Here is an 18,944-nt window from a genome sequence, read left to right as displayed (position 1 = left end):
CGAGTTTCACGTCTTATTTGTGCATAGGGAAGCGTTAAAGGCCCAATTACTTGTGAATTTCATAGCATAAATGACTCTGGGCATACCCGAATCAACTCATACCTAGATAATGTTCACAAATGAGTCATGCAATAAAAATGAAGCAGGGTCAATCTCATATTAAAAAATGAAGTCGGTTTGGTGATTGAAGTGTACCTGCGTTTTTATTCCCCCGCCACCAAAAATAAGGTCGGGTATAAAGCTTCCATCGTATGTATTGAATTAGCAACCGAAATGGGGGAGGAAAACATCAAGTTATGGACATATTCGCAACTGGTAGTATCACAAGTCAAAAGAAAGAAAATACCTAAAAACCCTAATGAAAGAGAGATCCCTCTGATCATCCTGATATGATTCAAGAGACTTAGGATCTGCCACAGGAAACACATGAGAAGGGAACTAGAAATGGCATCTCCAGTAAAAGCAATATCCAAGTTTACCCCTTTAACTCCTCATACGAGGTTATCTACGATTCCACCAAAATGAGGATTTATGGGTTCACAACCACTTTGGTTATAACCTTCCACTAGACTCAAAACTGTCACTAAGGATTGTGAGGTTTGTTAAAGGGCAAGTACATGTAAAAGGAGCAATGCTTATAACTTTTGGGTCTACCACCCTTGTGTAAGATGAAGTGTGACTTATATCATTACCATTGGGTATGTCTATAATATATATATAATATATCTAGGTTCATCTCCTAGTTCAGCCATTTCTAAAATAAAGATCATGAAGTAATTATAGTAAACATGAGGGAGAAAAATATTACTCGAAGAAGATTGAAGATGCAAAGCTGAAGTTTCAATGAAAATTGCTCGAAACGCGAAGAACCAAAGAAGTTGTGAAATTTGAAAAGGAAATGCAAACATTTAGAACAAGTCATCACCGGATTAGGGAAGGATGGTCAGAGTTGGAAAAGAAAGAAAAACACAGTTTGTGTAAAAGGTGAAATGTAACTTGAGAAGAGAAAATGTATTTGTATAATGCATCGAGGGAGGCGAATCAACAGTCAAGAACAAAGGAATACATGGAGACGAAAATCAACAGACAAGATTCACCTTGAGCACCCTGAAGCGCAACGTCTCCCCTACCATATGAGTCTAGAGCCAAGTGGAGAATTATCCATGTGAAACATTTTAGTGACGAGATCCGCATTTAATGCGCGGAGGTTACCTCTCTAAGCCTTTCCACTTCTGCAAGATATGAATTTGTCATGAGGACCACTATCGAATGAGACAACAGTCGGATACTCAGAAAAGTCTTTTCATTCCTACGAATGACAAACTTTTTGGGTAATTGTTTTGAACCGACCGTCGACAAAAAGGAGGTAAAGCCCAATCATGGTGAGGTCGAGTCCAAGAACCTGCACACTAAGGCATGAATGACTAAGAGTGCTCACAAAAGTCAAATATAATCGGACGATCCCTCGCATAAGGTGTCATATCACATGGAGAGTGCTCTAATCGTCCATACTATACAAAGTCCAACACACGTCATTCTAGATATTCTCATTCACGCACTCAAATTATTTTCTCACTCACATACTGACTCCTCTTATGTTCCGTTGTACCAAAAACTCACTCTACTCCATTAAAATTTAAGTCGATCGAGTCTCTACATATTTCTAACTCCACAATACATAACAAATCAATAATGTGTCCTTAATAAATTATATAATTTAGTCTAATATGCTCTTCTAAATTTAACTTCTTTTTGTCAAATGGAATGGATGGTATTAAATAATAAAAACTTAAATAGTCTTTTGATGTGTTTTTGTTTTTCATATATATATATATATATATATATATATATATATATATATATTGAATTTCATTTGTTTTTAGTCTCTAAAATTAAAATCCATAAGAAAACTCGCAAGTTTCCTGCGGATTTTTCTTTAGTTTTTCCTATGGATTTTAACTTTAAGGACTAAATTTTAACATTTAAGGATTATTTCAAGGAAAAATGAAAAGATACAGGGACGAAAATCAAAAACACGTCAACTTACATGGATCAAAAGACTATTTAAACTAATAATAAACAATATTAATTTGTGTCACATTAAGAGTTGAATGTAAAAAAAATATTAAAATTAAAAACTGTGCATTAATTTTATTATTTATACTTTATTTTTATTATATTTATTTTCAACATAAATTTTTTATTTATAGATTTTTTTAATATGTATAACCCTTAAATAATTATGGACAAATCAGTTATATAGAAAATGTCTCAACCAACTCACAACAAACACAACTTGTTCAGCAATATCAAAACTAAATTAATCATCAAAATAACCAATTGTAACTTCTAATTAAGTAGATGTCATATTTGTTAAATAATTTATCTAAAGATGAACTACAACTCAACACACCATCTTCTCATTCTTATAAGCTTCTTCAAATCATCAAACTTTCTTTAATAGCTTTGTTAGAATATCAACCAATTGCACCTTAATTCTGCAATATTCAAGTTCTAATTTGTCATTGTTTACTTATTCCTTTAAAAAAGGAAATCCTTTTTCAATTTGCTTCTGTCTTCCATGTCTCAACCAAGTTATGCAACTAACCAAAATTAAGTTAGACAATTGTAATTTCTAACAAACTACTTAAAAGTATTTGTTAGACAGATTATCTAAACATGAATTACATCGCAACACTTGACGGCATTGATACTACCACAACCATAATGTCAGAGTCGAACCTCTCATTGCTTTTGCAGTTTCAATCGTCTTATGACTATAATATTCCCCTAACTTCAAACCACACTTCTCAATGCAAAGAATCCATCAGTAAAACATCTTTATTGGCATAAAAAAATCAAAATAGGCATATTAAACCTAGGAAAAGTAGGAATGAAATTTAAAGGAACGCCAAATGATACAGTTATAGGGTTGTAAATAAAAAATGTTACTTAAAATGATACACCCTATGTTACATTAAAAAGTATAGGGTTTTCATTTCTATTACAAGACGTGTTTCTGTTCTTTAATACAACTTGTTCAATTGCTTATGTCCAAATAAAATCCAAATAAACATGTACTAGCTCAAGCGCCAACAAAGTTTCTTCAGGAACTACTTGATCATGAAGATGAATCCCTATTTCGTGACACTTAAAATTCCTCACAAATTCTACAACTCTCCTTGTAAACAAAAACAACATGCAGAGTTCACGCCATTTAACTTGGAACTGGTAAGCTTTTATAATCATGCTAGAAATGAAAGATTAGCTCTTTACACTGAAAAAGGAAAACAAACACCTTGATTGGAATTGAAAGCATTATGGTAATAAACAATTAGAAACTACCCTTTTAATACTACAGTTCATGCAAAAATATTCACAAGGTGTTTCTTTTTTCCAGCAAATTATAACATTTTTAAGAAATAATCCACTTTGGTTAAATCTGATAGTATAGAACCACAAAATAAAATCACAGATTCCTACAAAATAGAATATAGAAGGGGAAATCATTGAGCAACTTACACGTAGATTGTCATACTGCACAAGTAGCAGGTATTCAAAGGTTCTCTGTGTCATTCATCGTCCATATCTAAATAGAAGACGGCGAGTAATACAAGCCTGCAAATGGAAAGTTGGTTGAGAGGTTAACCTTCAGGACCTTTGAGAGAATGATAAATAGCAAGTCATGAAAAATGTTACTTAAATTCAAGATTTAAATTCAAGATTCGCCAGTTAGCAGTGTAAAATTATAACATTCAATATTTTGATTATTTCAAAATGCTCTCATTCCCATATCATAAGGCATTAGCAGTTTAGCACACACGATCATGCAATTCCCCCAGAAATCTAGTTCAGGTTCATCCCCATCAAGAATCAACTGTAAGTCTGCAACACTGCCTCGTGATGACAAGTGTTGACGATTTTTTGGTGTAGGGAAGAGTTTGGCATAAGAAACAGAATAGACCACCATAACAAATCTCATTTCAATCTCTTAATAATGGCAAAATTAGTACACACTATTTGAGCCTGTACTGTATCTACTTAGAGGGTTTTCATTAATGACTAGTACACACGCGACTGGGATGGTTTATGATTTCGTTCAAGGAAAACCAAACTGAACAGCACTGAACCGTATAATAATTTTGATAAAACTGAACTGTCAATGGTTTGTCCCAGGCCAGACTGGTATAAAGATTTGGTGCACAGGTTGTGTTTCCAAACTGAACCAGAATTACCTTAACTAAAATGTGGATTTTACTCCATTTTCGAACCAAACTGATTCTTTATGAACTGGACTGTACCAAATTGCTATTATTAACTGACATTATGGCTGTAAACAAACCTAAAAACTAACGGAATAGTAGGACTGTTAAAAAAAACAAAGCGATTTGAACCTCACATCGAAAAGAACCAAATTGTGACGAATAGTTCAGAAACTCATATCATGAACTGCTCGTCACAGATTAGCTCTTTTCCAAGGATTTTTGTTTAAAACAGTCCTACATGCGGGAAACTACTTTGCATCATACAGACTAAATTTGGTGTATGAATAAAAGCAATTCACCAGAACATATTAACTCCCCCTGAATCAAGCTGTTTAAGTTACAAATTTAGATAAGGAAAGAGAAAGAACAAAGACTTCGAATTGTGATTATGGCTTTTACTCTTAAAGCTTGAGTTCTAAGCTTAACTTAACCTCAAATACTAGCTAAAGGGCGATCATACCTCTTGTCGATGTAGGGTCATAACATATACAAAATAGAAAAGACTAAGCACTAGCATTTTGTATACTAATACCAGACTCTTTTATTTCTAATTAAAATACGGAAACAAATGATGAAATATAAAAAACAAATGAAAACCAATCCTAAGATATAGTCCAAAACATTGTAAATTACTCTAACTTACAACTTAATAGAATAAGATATTTTCCATATATTCTAAACCACGTATTAGTTAAACTTAAACCCTACTATAGTTAAACAATCAATGAGGCCTAGGCCATCACTTCCCCAATCACTATGAACCAGATATCAAGATATACACATAAAATATGGCAAGGTGGAAGATCTGCTGATTCTTAGTGATATAAATAACCGTGGGGGGTAAACATTAAAAGCAAATTTCAATTCATTACTACAAAAAATTACTGTCATTTATGAAGTGCACTCGAAATCCACTACCACTTACCAGGCAACTTTTTATTTAATCATGGATAAATTCCCACTCCCACATAGATTACAAGATATTACTTACTATATACAGACTAGAAATCTAGTAACTAATCCTATAATGCAGTTCTGTCCAAAAAAATCCTATAATGCAGTTTGGGCATAAGTTATAAATTATTGCAATCCTATAATCTTCAAAACCCATATTTTTGTAAAGTTACAAATCATTTTGTCGAGAAGGCGAGTGTAACTTTGAAGAAAACCAAAAGGTGAGTGAGTGCGTGCATCATCTAAAGCATGCTCGGAAATGTGAGATGAAAGTATTGGAATGGAGTAGAATAAGTATGAAGGATCAAGGGATGCTTTTTATTTATATTTAACTAACACAATAAAAACGATTACATCAACTTTAATTGACAAGATCTTCAAATTTGTTTAATATGTTTAATTTACACCAAATAAAATGCAATAATTTACACCATCAAGGTCGTGAAAAACAAGATTTTTTTACGCATAATCGGAAAGGGGAGTAAAATTGTAAAATCTGTAATTGTAACACGAATAGTAAGATTGTACAAAATATATATATATATATATATATATATATATATATATATATATATATATATATATATATATATATATATATATATATATATATATATATATATATATATATATAGCACAAGAAAAAGAAGTCCTTTGAACCATACTTCAAATATTTAACTAAACTTAAATTTATTAGCACAAGTCAATAAATGCCAGTTTGTTTTGGCTTTTTTAAAAAATGATTTTTATAGTGATATATAATAGTGTAAAAAAAATTTACAAAGAAATTTTACATAAAAGATTCAAATAAAAATTTGGTTTGAATAGTTATTCTTAAAATGTTATTTTATATATTTCATCATTTTAATGGAACTTTTTTTGGATATCAAAATTTTTAAAAAACAATTAATTTTAAAGCTATTTCAAATAGTTTTTCATAAAACTCATTTTTGAGATACAACTTTATAAAAAACATGCAATTTCGACTATGTTTTGATCTTTAATAATGTATGTTTATATTATAGGATGTCAAAATTAGTCTTTCAATATAAAAAAAGTTGTAATGTTTTGATAAACAGTTTTATAAAATTCATTTTTCAAAATATAAAAAAAAAAATCTATTTTTTTAAAGCTAAAACAAACGGGTCAGATTTGTCTCTAGTGAAAATAGTGACCATCCAATATTTTTTAAATTGATTTAATTTCAAATTTTTGGTAAAAGAGAGGGCTGAGATTTCAACTGAAATTTAATTTCAGTGGAGACGAACCACCCCCAAAACAAACAGCCCTAAATTAACTCATAACTCAGCTTCATAAGTAAAAAAACAGCTAAAGATAGTAAAAAAAACACCAAGAAATGAGCATGTAATCCTCAAATTAAAAATCATAATAATTTAATAAATCTTGATTCGCTCAACTTCCTTCCAAAATCCACTCATCATCCAATGAAACATCACCAAGTTTAATCTCATCATCGGATGAAATGTCACCAAGTTTTATCTGCTTGGGAGGTCTTCCAAATTGCTTCTTGGAAATTTTGCATTTTCCACGGAAAAAAACAAGATCATTCACAATATCTCTCAATGCATCCTCTTTCAATTCCTTCTTAAACATGTTATTGGTGATGGTTTGTTAGCTAAATCTCCTCTTAAAACAATTTTTGGAGCTGTCAACCCTCCATTTAACTGCTTTTCATTTTTTCAGTAAACTCTAAGCTATCATCTTCATTAGTGATTGCTTTAAGCTCCAGTTTAAATGCACTTTCATCCACTGAAACTTCATACTCCTAAGCAACATCACCTCGAATTTCATGAGCATTCTTAGGCTTTGTTGTTATAACTAGGAACTGGGGAAGTAGCAACAGATCCCCCAGCAGTAGTGATCGGTCACCAATTCTACTAGTTTTCTGTCACTTATTCGGCATGAATCCGCGAAATCGGTAACATTTGTTTCATCTTTTTATTGTTTTTCAAGTTAAGTTTACTTTTCGCATTTTCATTCTCGCTTTGTTGTTATTAATAGTTTATGTCTTTTTATTGCGTTTTCTTGGTAGTTCTATATGTTTTCAGATTCAAGCAAAAATCCCAAAGGACTCGTGCAAGGAAATCGGGTGTTCCAGACTCGCAGAAAAGCATTTTTGAAGGATACAGTGGTTCTGACACGGCCACCCGTGTCACCTGACACGGCCCATGTCAGGAGAAGGTTGAAATTGAAGTTTGAGAAGAGAAACAAGAGGCTGACACGGGTGGCCGTGTTGCCTGACATGGCCCGTGTTGGCTTGGACACTGCATCTTCTGATTTTCTTGGATTTTTATATTTTATAATTCCGGAGGATATTTTGGGTATTTGCTACAGCTGTTAAGCGATCGGTGACTATTTATACTACTTTTTGGAGAAGAGAAAGGGACCTTTTTTTTGACGACAAAAGAACTCTACGATTAAGATTGGTGCTTTTAAGGGATTCGGAGAACGGAGATTCTTCAAGAACAATCGCGGCGATTGAAGATCAAAGTAATTCAATTATCTTGTAATGTCTAATTTTTATATTGTATTTTCTTTGAATATTATGAGCAGCTAAACCCGCAATGCTAGGGGATGTCCAATTCCTAATTTCCTCAATTTCATGTTTTGTTATTCAATTCAATTGTGTAATATTTTTAATGTTTTCTTTATCGGACAAATAAGGATTGTTCTACGGTTAACAATTAGCTGGACCGCAATTGTTAAGGTTTTTGCACGATTAAACTATAGTAGATATCACCTAGGACTAGGAATACCCTATAGTTACCGGGTAAATCTTGATAAAACAAAGGTTTGGTTTCATCATAATTCTCTAAGGAATTAGATACTAGGATGAATGACCAAAGGTTTCCCTCTAAGGTTTTAGGAGGAAACAAACCTAAGATCTGGTAATTGAATGTATGAACTTGTTGAGGAGATCTAAATTCAAGATTATTACAGGGAAGAATCACACCTTACACTAGCATAATACTCATATTTGTGAAAAAAGCCAAATTTTACATTCAGCTTATTTTTATTATTGTAAGGATTTATTCCAAGCCAAACCAAAACTTCAGTTTTTGTTTAATTGAATTACAATTTAAACTAGATATTACTATGCCGTCCTTGAGATCGATATTTGGAAAAATTCCCTATCATTACTACATCGGCAAAATAATACACTTGCTATTTTTCCGATCAAGTAGCAGCATTGAATTTGAAGCCATATGGTTAACAAAGACGGAATAAAACAGAGAAGAACCCGGGCACAGAAGAGAACTGGTCAAAAGAAGAGTACGAATGAAACAGATGAAGAATTGGAGAAAACAAACGAGGGAGAGGGAGAAGAAAATGAACGATGAACTGGAAAGAGTCGCAGAAATGAAAAGCTTTCGCCACTGTTTTAAACTTATACTCATAATAATAGTTACTACATTCGTCTCTAAATGGCTTGTAAAGGGAGGGGTGTCACCATGTATAAACTCTTTTTAGACTCTATCTTTAAACAATGCGGAACTTGGAATTTTCTCAAACGAAGCTTCGTGATAAGCTCTAACATTGGGCTTGGTGGGATAAACAGTGGGTAGCCTATGACCCGATTGATAGGCTCTTTAAAATTAATGTTTGACCTAACTTATCCCTAAAAAAAACGGCTTTTAAGGTGACCGGTGTTACTCTATATAAACTTTTTTCAAATTATATCTTTAACCAATTGATATTATTTTGCAATTGTTATTATTTTACTTGTGTACCCTTCAGGAGAGATAATTAGGGAAATGTTGGTAAATAAATAATTAATGTAGTTGAAAATTTGATATGCTCTTATAAAAAGGGACAAAAGAAAAATATCAAGAGGGTCATATATTTAGGGAAAGAAGTAGAAATTAATAGGCATATTTTTTTAACCATAATCCTATTTTCTAAATGGGTTTTATTTTGTCCCACACACTAGAACAGGTTTCCTTATGACCCACATTCAGAAAACAGGTCCTCTTCTCTAATCCTAGTGCAAGGCTGTAGACAGAGAGGCTGTCCTTCCTTACAGCACCCCACCCAGAATCGCAGAAACTACACAAATAATCTGATTAACAGCTGTGATTCCGCCTGATTTCACCAAAATCTGATTATGTGTGGACTCTTAAATATTAATCGTCCAGGGAAAGCAAAATCATGTTTTTATGATTAAGAACATGATTCTAATTGCCATGTATATCAGTAAACTTTTCACCCAAAAGAAATTGTGTAATACTATAGCAAAAGTCAAAAACTTGGTATAAAATAATATGCTTCTTGCAGTATGAATCCTAATGATGTGCCTACATTATAATAATAAATGGACACGAAGTTAAGCAGTAATAATGTAAACCCAAAACACAGCACACAAGTGTATGCTATTTTAAGGACAAACCTGAAGATAGTTATAATAACCATTATTAGGTAAAAAGCAAGTTTGGCTATCCGAAATTTCTTCTCAGCATTGAGTACCCTAAACACTTCAGTAACATCAAGGAGATGCTGCCGCTTAACATACCTGATTCATTGAAATGGAACAATAATATATTGACTTGAGAACATACAATTTTATATAAGCACTGAACAAAATATGTGCTGTGTAATCCATTAACTAACTCTTTTTCACATCATTGTAATTTACTTCTCAATATTTTAATGTCCCTAAATTGTATTGGTAGTAATTATAGATACAGAACATAAATCAGATACTAATACTATTCAATCATGAAACTAGCTATGTTATCTTGCATGCACCATAAGTCATTTTGTTGGCACGTTCAATATCCAGGATATAAGGTATATACAAATCAAAAGCTCAAATGTATAGTAAGACCAAATAATTGGGAGAGAAACCTTGGCATAACCAAAAAAAGAGTTTATAAAATTTCATCTAACTGACATAAATAATCCAACATTTTAAGAGAAGAAAATAATTAAAATGTATTATCTGCAAGAACGAAGTTTCAATAGACCTGGATGGAAATAAAGAGAGAACGAAGTTTCAATAGATCCTGATTGAAATAAAGAGAAGATAAAACAACGTAGACTCAGGCTTGTAATTTATGCAAGATAAAAAAACAAAAAATCTCAAACTTGTTAGGTTCACATTTACAATTTTCAAAACAAAATCTTGCACTAGCAACCCGTGAGCCTTAGCTTAAGTAGTACTGAGATTCTTTGGATTGGAGCTGGGAGAGTACTAAAATTGAATCTCTTTGACATGCTTTATCCACACTTTTAAAACTAGCTTCGACGCCTCAAATCTCAATATTTCCAGTCATGTTAAACAAGCAATCTAGTTCAAAAGTAAAAAGATATTAAAGAAAACACATACAAAGAACACACGATGTTCGATCATGGAGTTCGGCCAATTGTGCCTACTCCTCTAACTGCAATGCGTCTGCAGTATCTTTCTATTAGTAGACCTTTGGGTTTACAAAGTACAACCCCTGAACCATACTCTGGAACGACATGTCACTTATATCAGTAACTATGAGTCAATCTAAAAGGTGATAAAACTTCTCCATTATAACTACTTTTTCAACTTATTTTAACCAACAATTTTAGAAGCTAATCCAAACATGACCAAAAAAACTTAACCTAAACAAATATACATATAAAGCATATATAACAGCACCACAACACATTATTAAGTTTGTGTTCAAAAATTGTACTTACAGCATTCCATGGTAGGAAGCAAGTGGAAGCATGAGAAGAAACATGAACCAGTGACCGGTGAAGAGAAAGAGAGCGCAGAATAATCCTTGAGCAATAAACTCAGGAACCACATAGTAATTGATCCGAGATGAAGCATCATAAGGGTTTATATAATCAGCTTCTAAGTCAGATAACATCAAAACCTAGAAACCCAAAAAGGGGGAAAACATAGATTGAAGTTAAATTAAGAATCAGTATTAAGAAAAAAATCCTCTTTTTGTATTGAATGAGGAGGAAATTGAAAAAAAAAGTGAAAAACCTGGTAGAAAGCTGAGGCCAAAAGGGCAACATTGAAAGGGAAACAAATGAGAAGCCAGAAGAACAAATCGAAAGGCATTGATTAGTGAGAAGCGGATATATGCAGGAATAGGAAGAAGAGAGTAGCGTTAAGTGGTGAAATTTGAGAGAGCTGAAGTTGACAATCAATGGCTGAGTTGTTTGAATAATGGACATGAGTGAGTTGGTGAACCTGCTATGGGAAATGATTATCAAAATAAGACAGACATTTTTTTTCAAAAAGAATGCCAACACGAGTATGTTTTCATAGGTTTTTCTTAATGCACCATATGTTAATCTACTTAAATATATAAATATTTTTAATTTTTTGAGATATATTTTCGCCCGTAGTAGAATTTTGATTTAATGTTAAAAAATTATATAGATACATATTCATATATATATATATATATATATATATATATATATATATATATATATATATATATATATATATATATATATATATATATATATATATATTATGGAGATGCATCTCCTGACGCTATTCGTTTTAAAACACCCTAGAATCTTTCTACTTCCTCACTTTTAAAAAAATACTCTAAATATTTTTTAAACTGTCTCAACTCACATTCTCTCAAAATCAATCAGTCTACTTCAAAGTTTCTTCCATCAACATCAAGTACATTAAAGAGATCATTTAACGCTGAAGTAAACTCACAATTTATAAGTCTTTTATTTTTATAAACTTTTTTTAGTTTTTATATAAATTAGTAGAAATTGATGATTAGGTTAAGAAATAGATAGTTTTTGCATGATTGATAGTTTATACATAATGAGAAACATGTTTGATGGTTAAAAATAACGATGAATGCATTATTTTTTGGGGTTTGGTGGTTTGCATTACCGACATTAATGTAGCTGGAAGTTGCAGGAAATTTCAGAGGTGCATCTCTAAAATTTTACAACTTTTGGATTCCCAGAAACCAAAGATGCATCTCCGTAATTTGTCTGCCTTTTTTTCCTTTTCTTGCTTGTAGGGTTGTTTATAGTAATTGTGTGACACTTGTCGGATTTATTTACAAGCATTATGGCTGATAGAGACGACAGACTAAGGCACTGGAGCATTACACAATATGGATCTGTCCTGAGGGAAAATAGTCAGGCTTTAGAGGCTCATGTTCCCTCTAGCCTGGTTCATGCGGATGCATCGACTTCTGGGGCTCATATATCCCCACCTTCTTCTTTTCATAGGAGATGGGTGTCACTTAGTGACACATCATTGCCTCAATCTTTCTGTAGGCGACATATTTCACTTATTCAGGCGCCAGAGATACCCGAGTCATCAGAGGTACCTGAGGCACTAGTGTCACCCCAGGCATCAGAGGGACATCATGCGGATGAAGCTGATGAGCTAGTGTCATCTCATGCTACTGAGGTTGATGAGCCAGTGTCACCTTAAGTATTTGGAAGAGGCCTTATAGAGTTCTCATTGATGCCTTTTCACCCGGACCATACTGCTAGACGTATCTATGACAGAGAGGTAAAATTAGTTAGATTCATTCTTTTTAAATTATGTTTATTATTATATTACAAGTTTCTTACATAGATTTATTATTCTGCAGGACCGTGATCCGCTGAAAATCATTAATCATGGGCAAAAGATTATTGGCTTGCCTCACCTAATGACGAGTGGTTTTATGCTTCTTTGCCCCTATCTGGGATGAAGGACTTATGCAAGAATGGTTATGTTACGGTCAACAATAGGATGCTTAATGTATATGTGGAGAGATTGCACACTGATACATCATCATTTCATCTACCACTTGGTGAGATGTCTATCACACTTGACGATGTGTCGTGTTTGTTGCATCTTTCAATTAGGGGGAAACTTCTAGATCATGGGAGAATTAGCAAAGATGAGACACTCAAGTTAATAGTAGACTATCTGGGAGTTTACCAGAGGCTTCCTTGATGGAGATGGAAAAAACCATAGGGGCTCATGCTAGGTTTGAATTCCTGAAAAAGGTATACACATATGAGCTCCTTAGAGCAAAGCAGACTAGAGGTGATGACGAGCATGTGGGATTGTATAGAGCGTATGATATACGAGCATACTTGTTATATTTGGTTGACACTGTCATTTTTATGGATAAGAGTTCCACTTATGTGGATGTTGTCTACCTATGATACTTCAAGGACTTCGAGTGAATTCATGAGTACAACTGAGGGGTTGTTTGTTTGGTCTACTTGTTCTCTAAGTTATCAGAGGGCTATAGGTGGACACGAAGCAGGTGTCAAACAACATTACACTGCTGACGGTAATATTTATTGGTCGTTTAGTGTTTGTGTGTCATTTTCATTATATTTTCGCAACGTCCTTACTGATGATTTGTTTGTGTTCCAACACTTTTCAGGCTTGGATTCTCCAACACTTCATACGCATTTCTAGTTGGTCATGTGTACCGACATATATTTAGGATATTTCACGTGCTTCACCTTTTGCCCAGCCTAGAGGGAACTAGGCGATAGAGTCGTTTCGAGTGTATCTTGATTGTTTGGTTGTCGAGGATATGCATTTTAACAGCTATGTTGATCACCGTAAGACGCATCCATTTGACGACATAATGTTATACTCTGGATGGTTGGCTTGTTGTTCAAGTTTGACATTTCATCATCTGCCTGAGCGAGTCATGCGGCAGTTCGGATACACTCAGACTATTCCCATACACCTTGTTGTATCTGCTCCTCATGCTATGACACAAAGAGATATGGATGTCATGTTTGATGAATATCTTAGTCATCTGGTACTGGAGGAAGCACGAAGTACCATAACTGAGAGAGACCGGAGCTATGTCGATAGGTACATCAGGTGGTTCTTCAAGGTGTCACATATGTTTATGGTGCAGGTTGCTCCAGGAGATCCACTAAGGTTAACTCATCAAGAGATACTAGAGGAAGAGAAAGCACAGTTAGATCATACTCATGATGCGCTTCTTAGATGTCATTTCATTGTTGAGATTGTGCAGGAAATCATTGACAGATGTATATTTCCTGATGGTTATGAGGTGAGGGAGGTCATAAATGTCATTATGACGGAGGCACGAGAGGCACTGATGTACCGGAGACAACGTCGGAGGACGGGGGAAGAAGAGGCCGAGGAGCCTGATGAGCTCTGGTCTGTTATATGCAGTAGTGATAGTATTTGTACTTTGGATTTATTACCGATTGTAACTTATTTTGACTTATTTCGACTATATTGTATATTTCGACTTCATTATGAATCAGCTAATGACTTATTTTGACCATCTGGATTTATATATGTCATTTTTTTCATATCGATTGTATAGTTTAATGCTCATCACATAACATGGGTCTTAACATTTATAAATCATCATTTTCATCTGAGTAACCATAAAACTAACTTAACTTGCACTATTTTGACTATTTAAGATATGCATCTCTGTAAATCTTAAACGGAGATGCATCTCTAGAATAATAAACGTGTAAAACGTGCCTTTCAGAGAGGGATGTATATGATGTGTTTAAAATATTTCAGAGATGCATCTCCGAATTAGTTAACATTTTAACTTAAGACAAGGTGCGTCCAGCGATGCATCTCCGAAATCTGAGGGGAATTTTGGGTTTTCCATAGGGTGTTTTTCTACCTCATAGTGTGCGATAATAAATTCCCTTCAATAGTATCTCCTAGGGTTGGACAAATGGGTCGGGCCCGATCAAAAATCGAGAAAAGTGTGGAAAAAAGGATTTCTTAATGCATCTTATGATTTACTAACACACCTCGTGAAAATACAATAATACCTCCCGAATTAAGAGATGCATTTTTAGACGCACCCCAAGTTAATACGTTTTTGAATCAGACCCTAAGTCAATGTGAAAAGGTATTACGGGGATGCATCTCCGGATGTTGTTTAATTAAAAACGTGCTAAAACCCTTTCTCTTTCCTCACTTAAAAAAACACTTTCTTCCATCAAACTCTCTCAACTCACATTATCTCAAAATCATCCAACCAACTTCAAAACTTCTTTCGTCAACAATGAAACTACGTTCCTCAAGGGACAGATGTCGAACACGATGTCTTAGACAATTGGTCTGACAAGTTAAACCAGAAACACTACAAGAGCAAGTACTAGATAATGGAGCAGAAAAGAAATAAATAACATGATAGATGTTTACCCAGTTCGGTGAAACCACACCTACGTCTAGGGGGCTGAGTCCACAATCCAATAATATTTTTTTCATATTAGTAGTTTAGTGCAATTAGTTTTACAAGCAACAACAAACCCTACGTTGTTCAATTCCTCTTTCTAACACTACCTAATGACTTTCTATTCAGGGTTCCCCCTAAACATGAGAACCTACTTACTTTCTTCTCAATCACACGCTCAGTGATTGGAGATTACAACTCAATAATCAATGTTGAATACTCTCACTCAACTCTAGATAAACCAATTATGGTAAGTTATTGAAACACAATGGTGTACATACAACAATAACAAGGACTCAAAATAAACCATAACACTCTAAAATATTCAATGTATTACTCGGCTTCCAATGTAGGTTTTGAGATTCTTATATAGAATAATAATTATGGGCTTTTCTTCATGGATTTAAGATTTAATTTTGTTTAGAATTAATGCATATTTTGTTGGATATTATCTGTTCCATAAATATCTCCAACAAAATATGATTTGTTTCAATTTAAATTCAAATTTAAATCTTCATTTAAATCTGAATTAATCCCCGTCCAGCTAACAAACAAAATACCTAATCATATTGCTAAGCCAATTAGAAATAAAATATAACTAAATCTTCTCAAAAGATTCATTCAAAATGCAGCAATCTGGTGCCTGTTGAGCAAGACCCAGATGTCGTACCAACATGCTGGAGCATCGCGTTCAACATGTGTCCCTTATACAACTTAAGCAAGCTAGACCAATCTTGAACACTTGGACACTTCTTCATGTTTTTGTTTTTATAAATGTAGAAAATCCAATGGGTTAATCCAATAGGAACTACAAACATCAAGTCTATTAAAGAGCTCATTCAATACTGAATTAAACTCACAATTTGTAAGTTTTCAATTTGTTTAAACGTTTTTGAGTTTTTGTATAAATTTGTATAAATTGATGTTTAGGTTATGAAATACATAGGTTATACATGTTTTATGTTTTATACATTAAGAGAAACATGTTTGGTAGGTAGTTGTATTGATCAATGCATTATTTTTGCTGATTTTGAGGACTGCATTAGCGCCATTGATGCTTAAGAGAGTTGTAGAAAATTCTGGAGATATATCTCTGAAATTTTCCAACATTTTGATTCCTAGAAACTAGAGATGCATCTCAGAAGTTTTTCAGTCTACCTTTTTTTCTTTTTTTGCTTGTACTTATTGTGTAACACGTGTGGTTTACTTACATACATTATGGTTGATAGGCAAGACTGACTGAGGCACATTTAAAGTCTTCGATCTCTTTCTTGCAGTTGTCTGTTATCAATAGGTCATCTATATAGAGACAAAGTATGAGTAGTTCACTCTTGTTTCGTCTAACATATAAACCATGTTTAGTTGTGTACTTTACAAACTCCTTTTCCTCTATAAAGCCATATATTCTTATCTCAAGCTCTTGGAGCTTGTTTAAGTCCATACACGGCTTTATGCAACCTATATACTCCACTCTCTTAGCCTTACCTCACAAAACTGGATGGTTTTGCTACATGAACTTCTTCATCTAAGGGTCATTCAGAAATTCATATTTTACATCCATCTGACACATATACCAGTTGTTCATGTTTGCTAAATGAATAACTAACCTGATTGTTTCGATCCTAACAACTGGTGCAAAAACTTTATCAAAGTTGATTCACTACTACGGAAAACACATATAATGACAGTTGTGAAACACATATAATGATGGTTTCATATCTGATATTAGGTAGTGTGTGATTGTATGTAAGCTGGTTTCCACAATGGTCGAGTGGTCATGGTTATAAGTTAGGTAGCGCGCTACTTATAACAACGGGTAAAGAAAACAACTATTGTGAAATAATTTATAGGTCATGGGTTCGAATCCCAACAACGTCATTCTTGCGTTTTATTATTTTGGATAACGCTCTACTTATAACAACGGTTGAATTAAAAACTATTGTGATATTATGTGTTTTTTAATATATTTTTCAATTTTACAGTATTCCCAAATTTTAAACCTGAATATTTTTTAATCGTATCAGACTAGAAATAACAATACGCCCATTTGTGAATTGAATTAGACCAAAAATTATATTACATCAATGACACAATTTCATTAGGAACCAAAATTTTTATTACATCAATGACATAATTCCATTAGGAACCAAAAGTTATATATTACATCAAAACCAAAATGATACAAAACAACCTATAATGTACACATCATTACATCCAATAATACTATCTTGTTGTCTTGGTGTCTTGTCTCTTGGTGTCTTGACTTTAAACACCTATAATATCAAATAATAATAGTTGTTAGAAAATAACATCATTATAAATTATAACATACAATAAATCATGAATTAAAAATATAAAATACTTACTTGTTAATTTTCCCATATGCCTTCTTGATGATCGTTACGAATAACATGTACATCATCTCTATCAACTTCTTCATATGAAGTAGGCACTTGTGTTGTATAAGAAGGAATGGAAGAAATATCAAAACTTTCATCGTTACTATGAGGAATATGTTTTCCTTTGAGAATAATTTACCATCTCTTTGATAAGTTTGTAGGGTCTGTCATATATAAAAATTGTTTTGCTTGAGTAGCCATGATGAATGGTTCGGTGTTATAAGTTGTCTTTCCAAGGCTAACCCGTGTGAATCCTAGCTCATCAGTTTGTACACAATTATTATTGGGAACCCACTTGCATTTAAATAAAGACACTTTGAAAATAACATAATCAATCTCCAAAATCTCCTAAGTGACACCATAGAACACAGTGGTTGCCAAAATAGGATTCTTATCTTTTGAACTAGAGAAATACATGGAATCGGCCTCAACCATAACCTCACTATTTTTCATTGTACTTTGATCATATTTTACTTTTATATAAAAGGAATAATTAGAAATGTCGTATGTCGTCCAAGTCATCATAGTAAATTATAACATTGAAGAATAAGTACAATTTGGTTATAGTTATTCTTACATTTGATGGAAGGATGTCACGAATAACCATTGGTAGAAGCTGTTGCATCAAGACATGACAATCATGAGATTTTAATTCAATTAACTTGATATATTTCATTGATACAAGTTTCTTGATGTTTAAAGAGTAACCTTGGGGAAATTTGATACCATGCAAACACTCGCAAAAACTTTTCTTTTCCTTTTTAGATAGAGTGTGACATGCCGGAGGCAAATAAAATCTTTTTCCTCTATCTTCTGGAGCCAACTGTTTTCGTATACTCATCTCCACCATATCTAAACGGGAATTATTATTATCTTTAGTCTTTCCTAAAATGTTTAGAAGTGTTCCTATCAAACTATCACACATATTTTTCTCTGCATACATCCCATCAAGACAATGTCTTACATCGAGGCTAGACCAATATGGAAGATCAAAGAACACCGATCTCTTTTTCCAAATATTTTTCTCAACGAGACCGTATTTATTCTTTCCAAAGATAACAGTAAGGTTTTCTTGTCGTTGATAAACTCCATCACTAATTAAAGGTTTATGAGCAATTTCAAACTCCTGT

General features: G+C 33.3%; 1 protein-coding gene across 2 annotated transcripts; it reads right to left on the bottom strand.

Moving 5' to 3' along the window:
• Window positions 1-2,248: 2,248 nt before the first annotated feature.
• Window positions 2,249-11,494, bottom strand: LOC127126268 (protein cornichon homolog 1). 2 transcript variants are annotated; one of them, XM_051055160.1, is made up of 5 exons: window positions 11,209-11,494; window positions 10,911-11,092; window positions 9,628-9,750; window positions 3,523-3,618; window positions 2,249-2,498 (listed from the first exon to the last, which is right to left on the bottom strand). In XM_051055160.1, the coding sequence occupies exons 1-4, from the start codon at window positions 11,284-11,286 to the stop codon at window positions 3,573-3,575; spliced, it is 429 nt and encodes a 142-aa protein (XP_050911117.1). In that variant the 5' UTR covers window positions 11,287-11,494; the 3' UTR covers window positions 2,249-2,498; window positions 3,523-3,572. The 2 variants fall into 2 exon arrangements, with proteins under 2 accessions (XP_050911117.1, XP_050911116.1); XM_051055159.1 differs by lacking the exon at window positions 2,249-2,498 and adding an exon at window positions 2,880-3,277 and having other exon boundaries at window positions 11,209-11,493.
• Window positions 11,495-18,944: the final 7,450 nt, after the last annotated feature.

Source organism: Lathyrus oleraceus, chromosome 3 (assembly GCF_024323335.1).
Source record: "Lathyrus oleraceus cultivar Zhongwan6 chromosome 3, CAAS_Psat_ZW6_1.0, whole genome shotgun sequence".
In the NCBI taxonomy this organism is placed as follows: domain Eukaryota; kingdom Viridiplantae; phylum Streptophyta; class Magnoliopsida; order Fabales; family Fabaceae; genus Lathyrus; species Lathyrus oleraceus.
The sequence above is the reverse complement of the archived record's forward strand: the minus strand, read 5'-3'. Positions and strand labels throughout refer to the sequence as shown.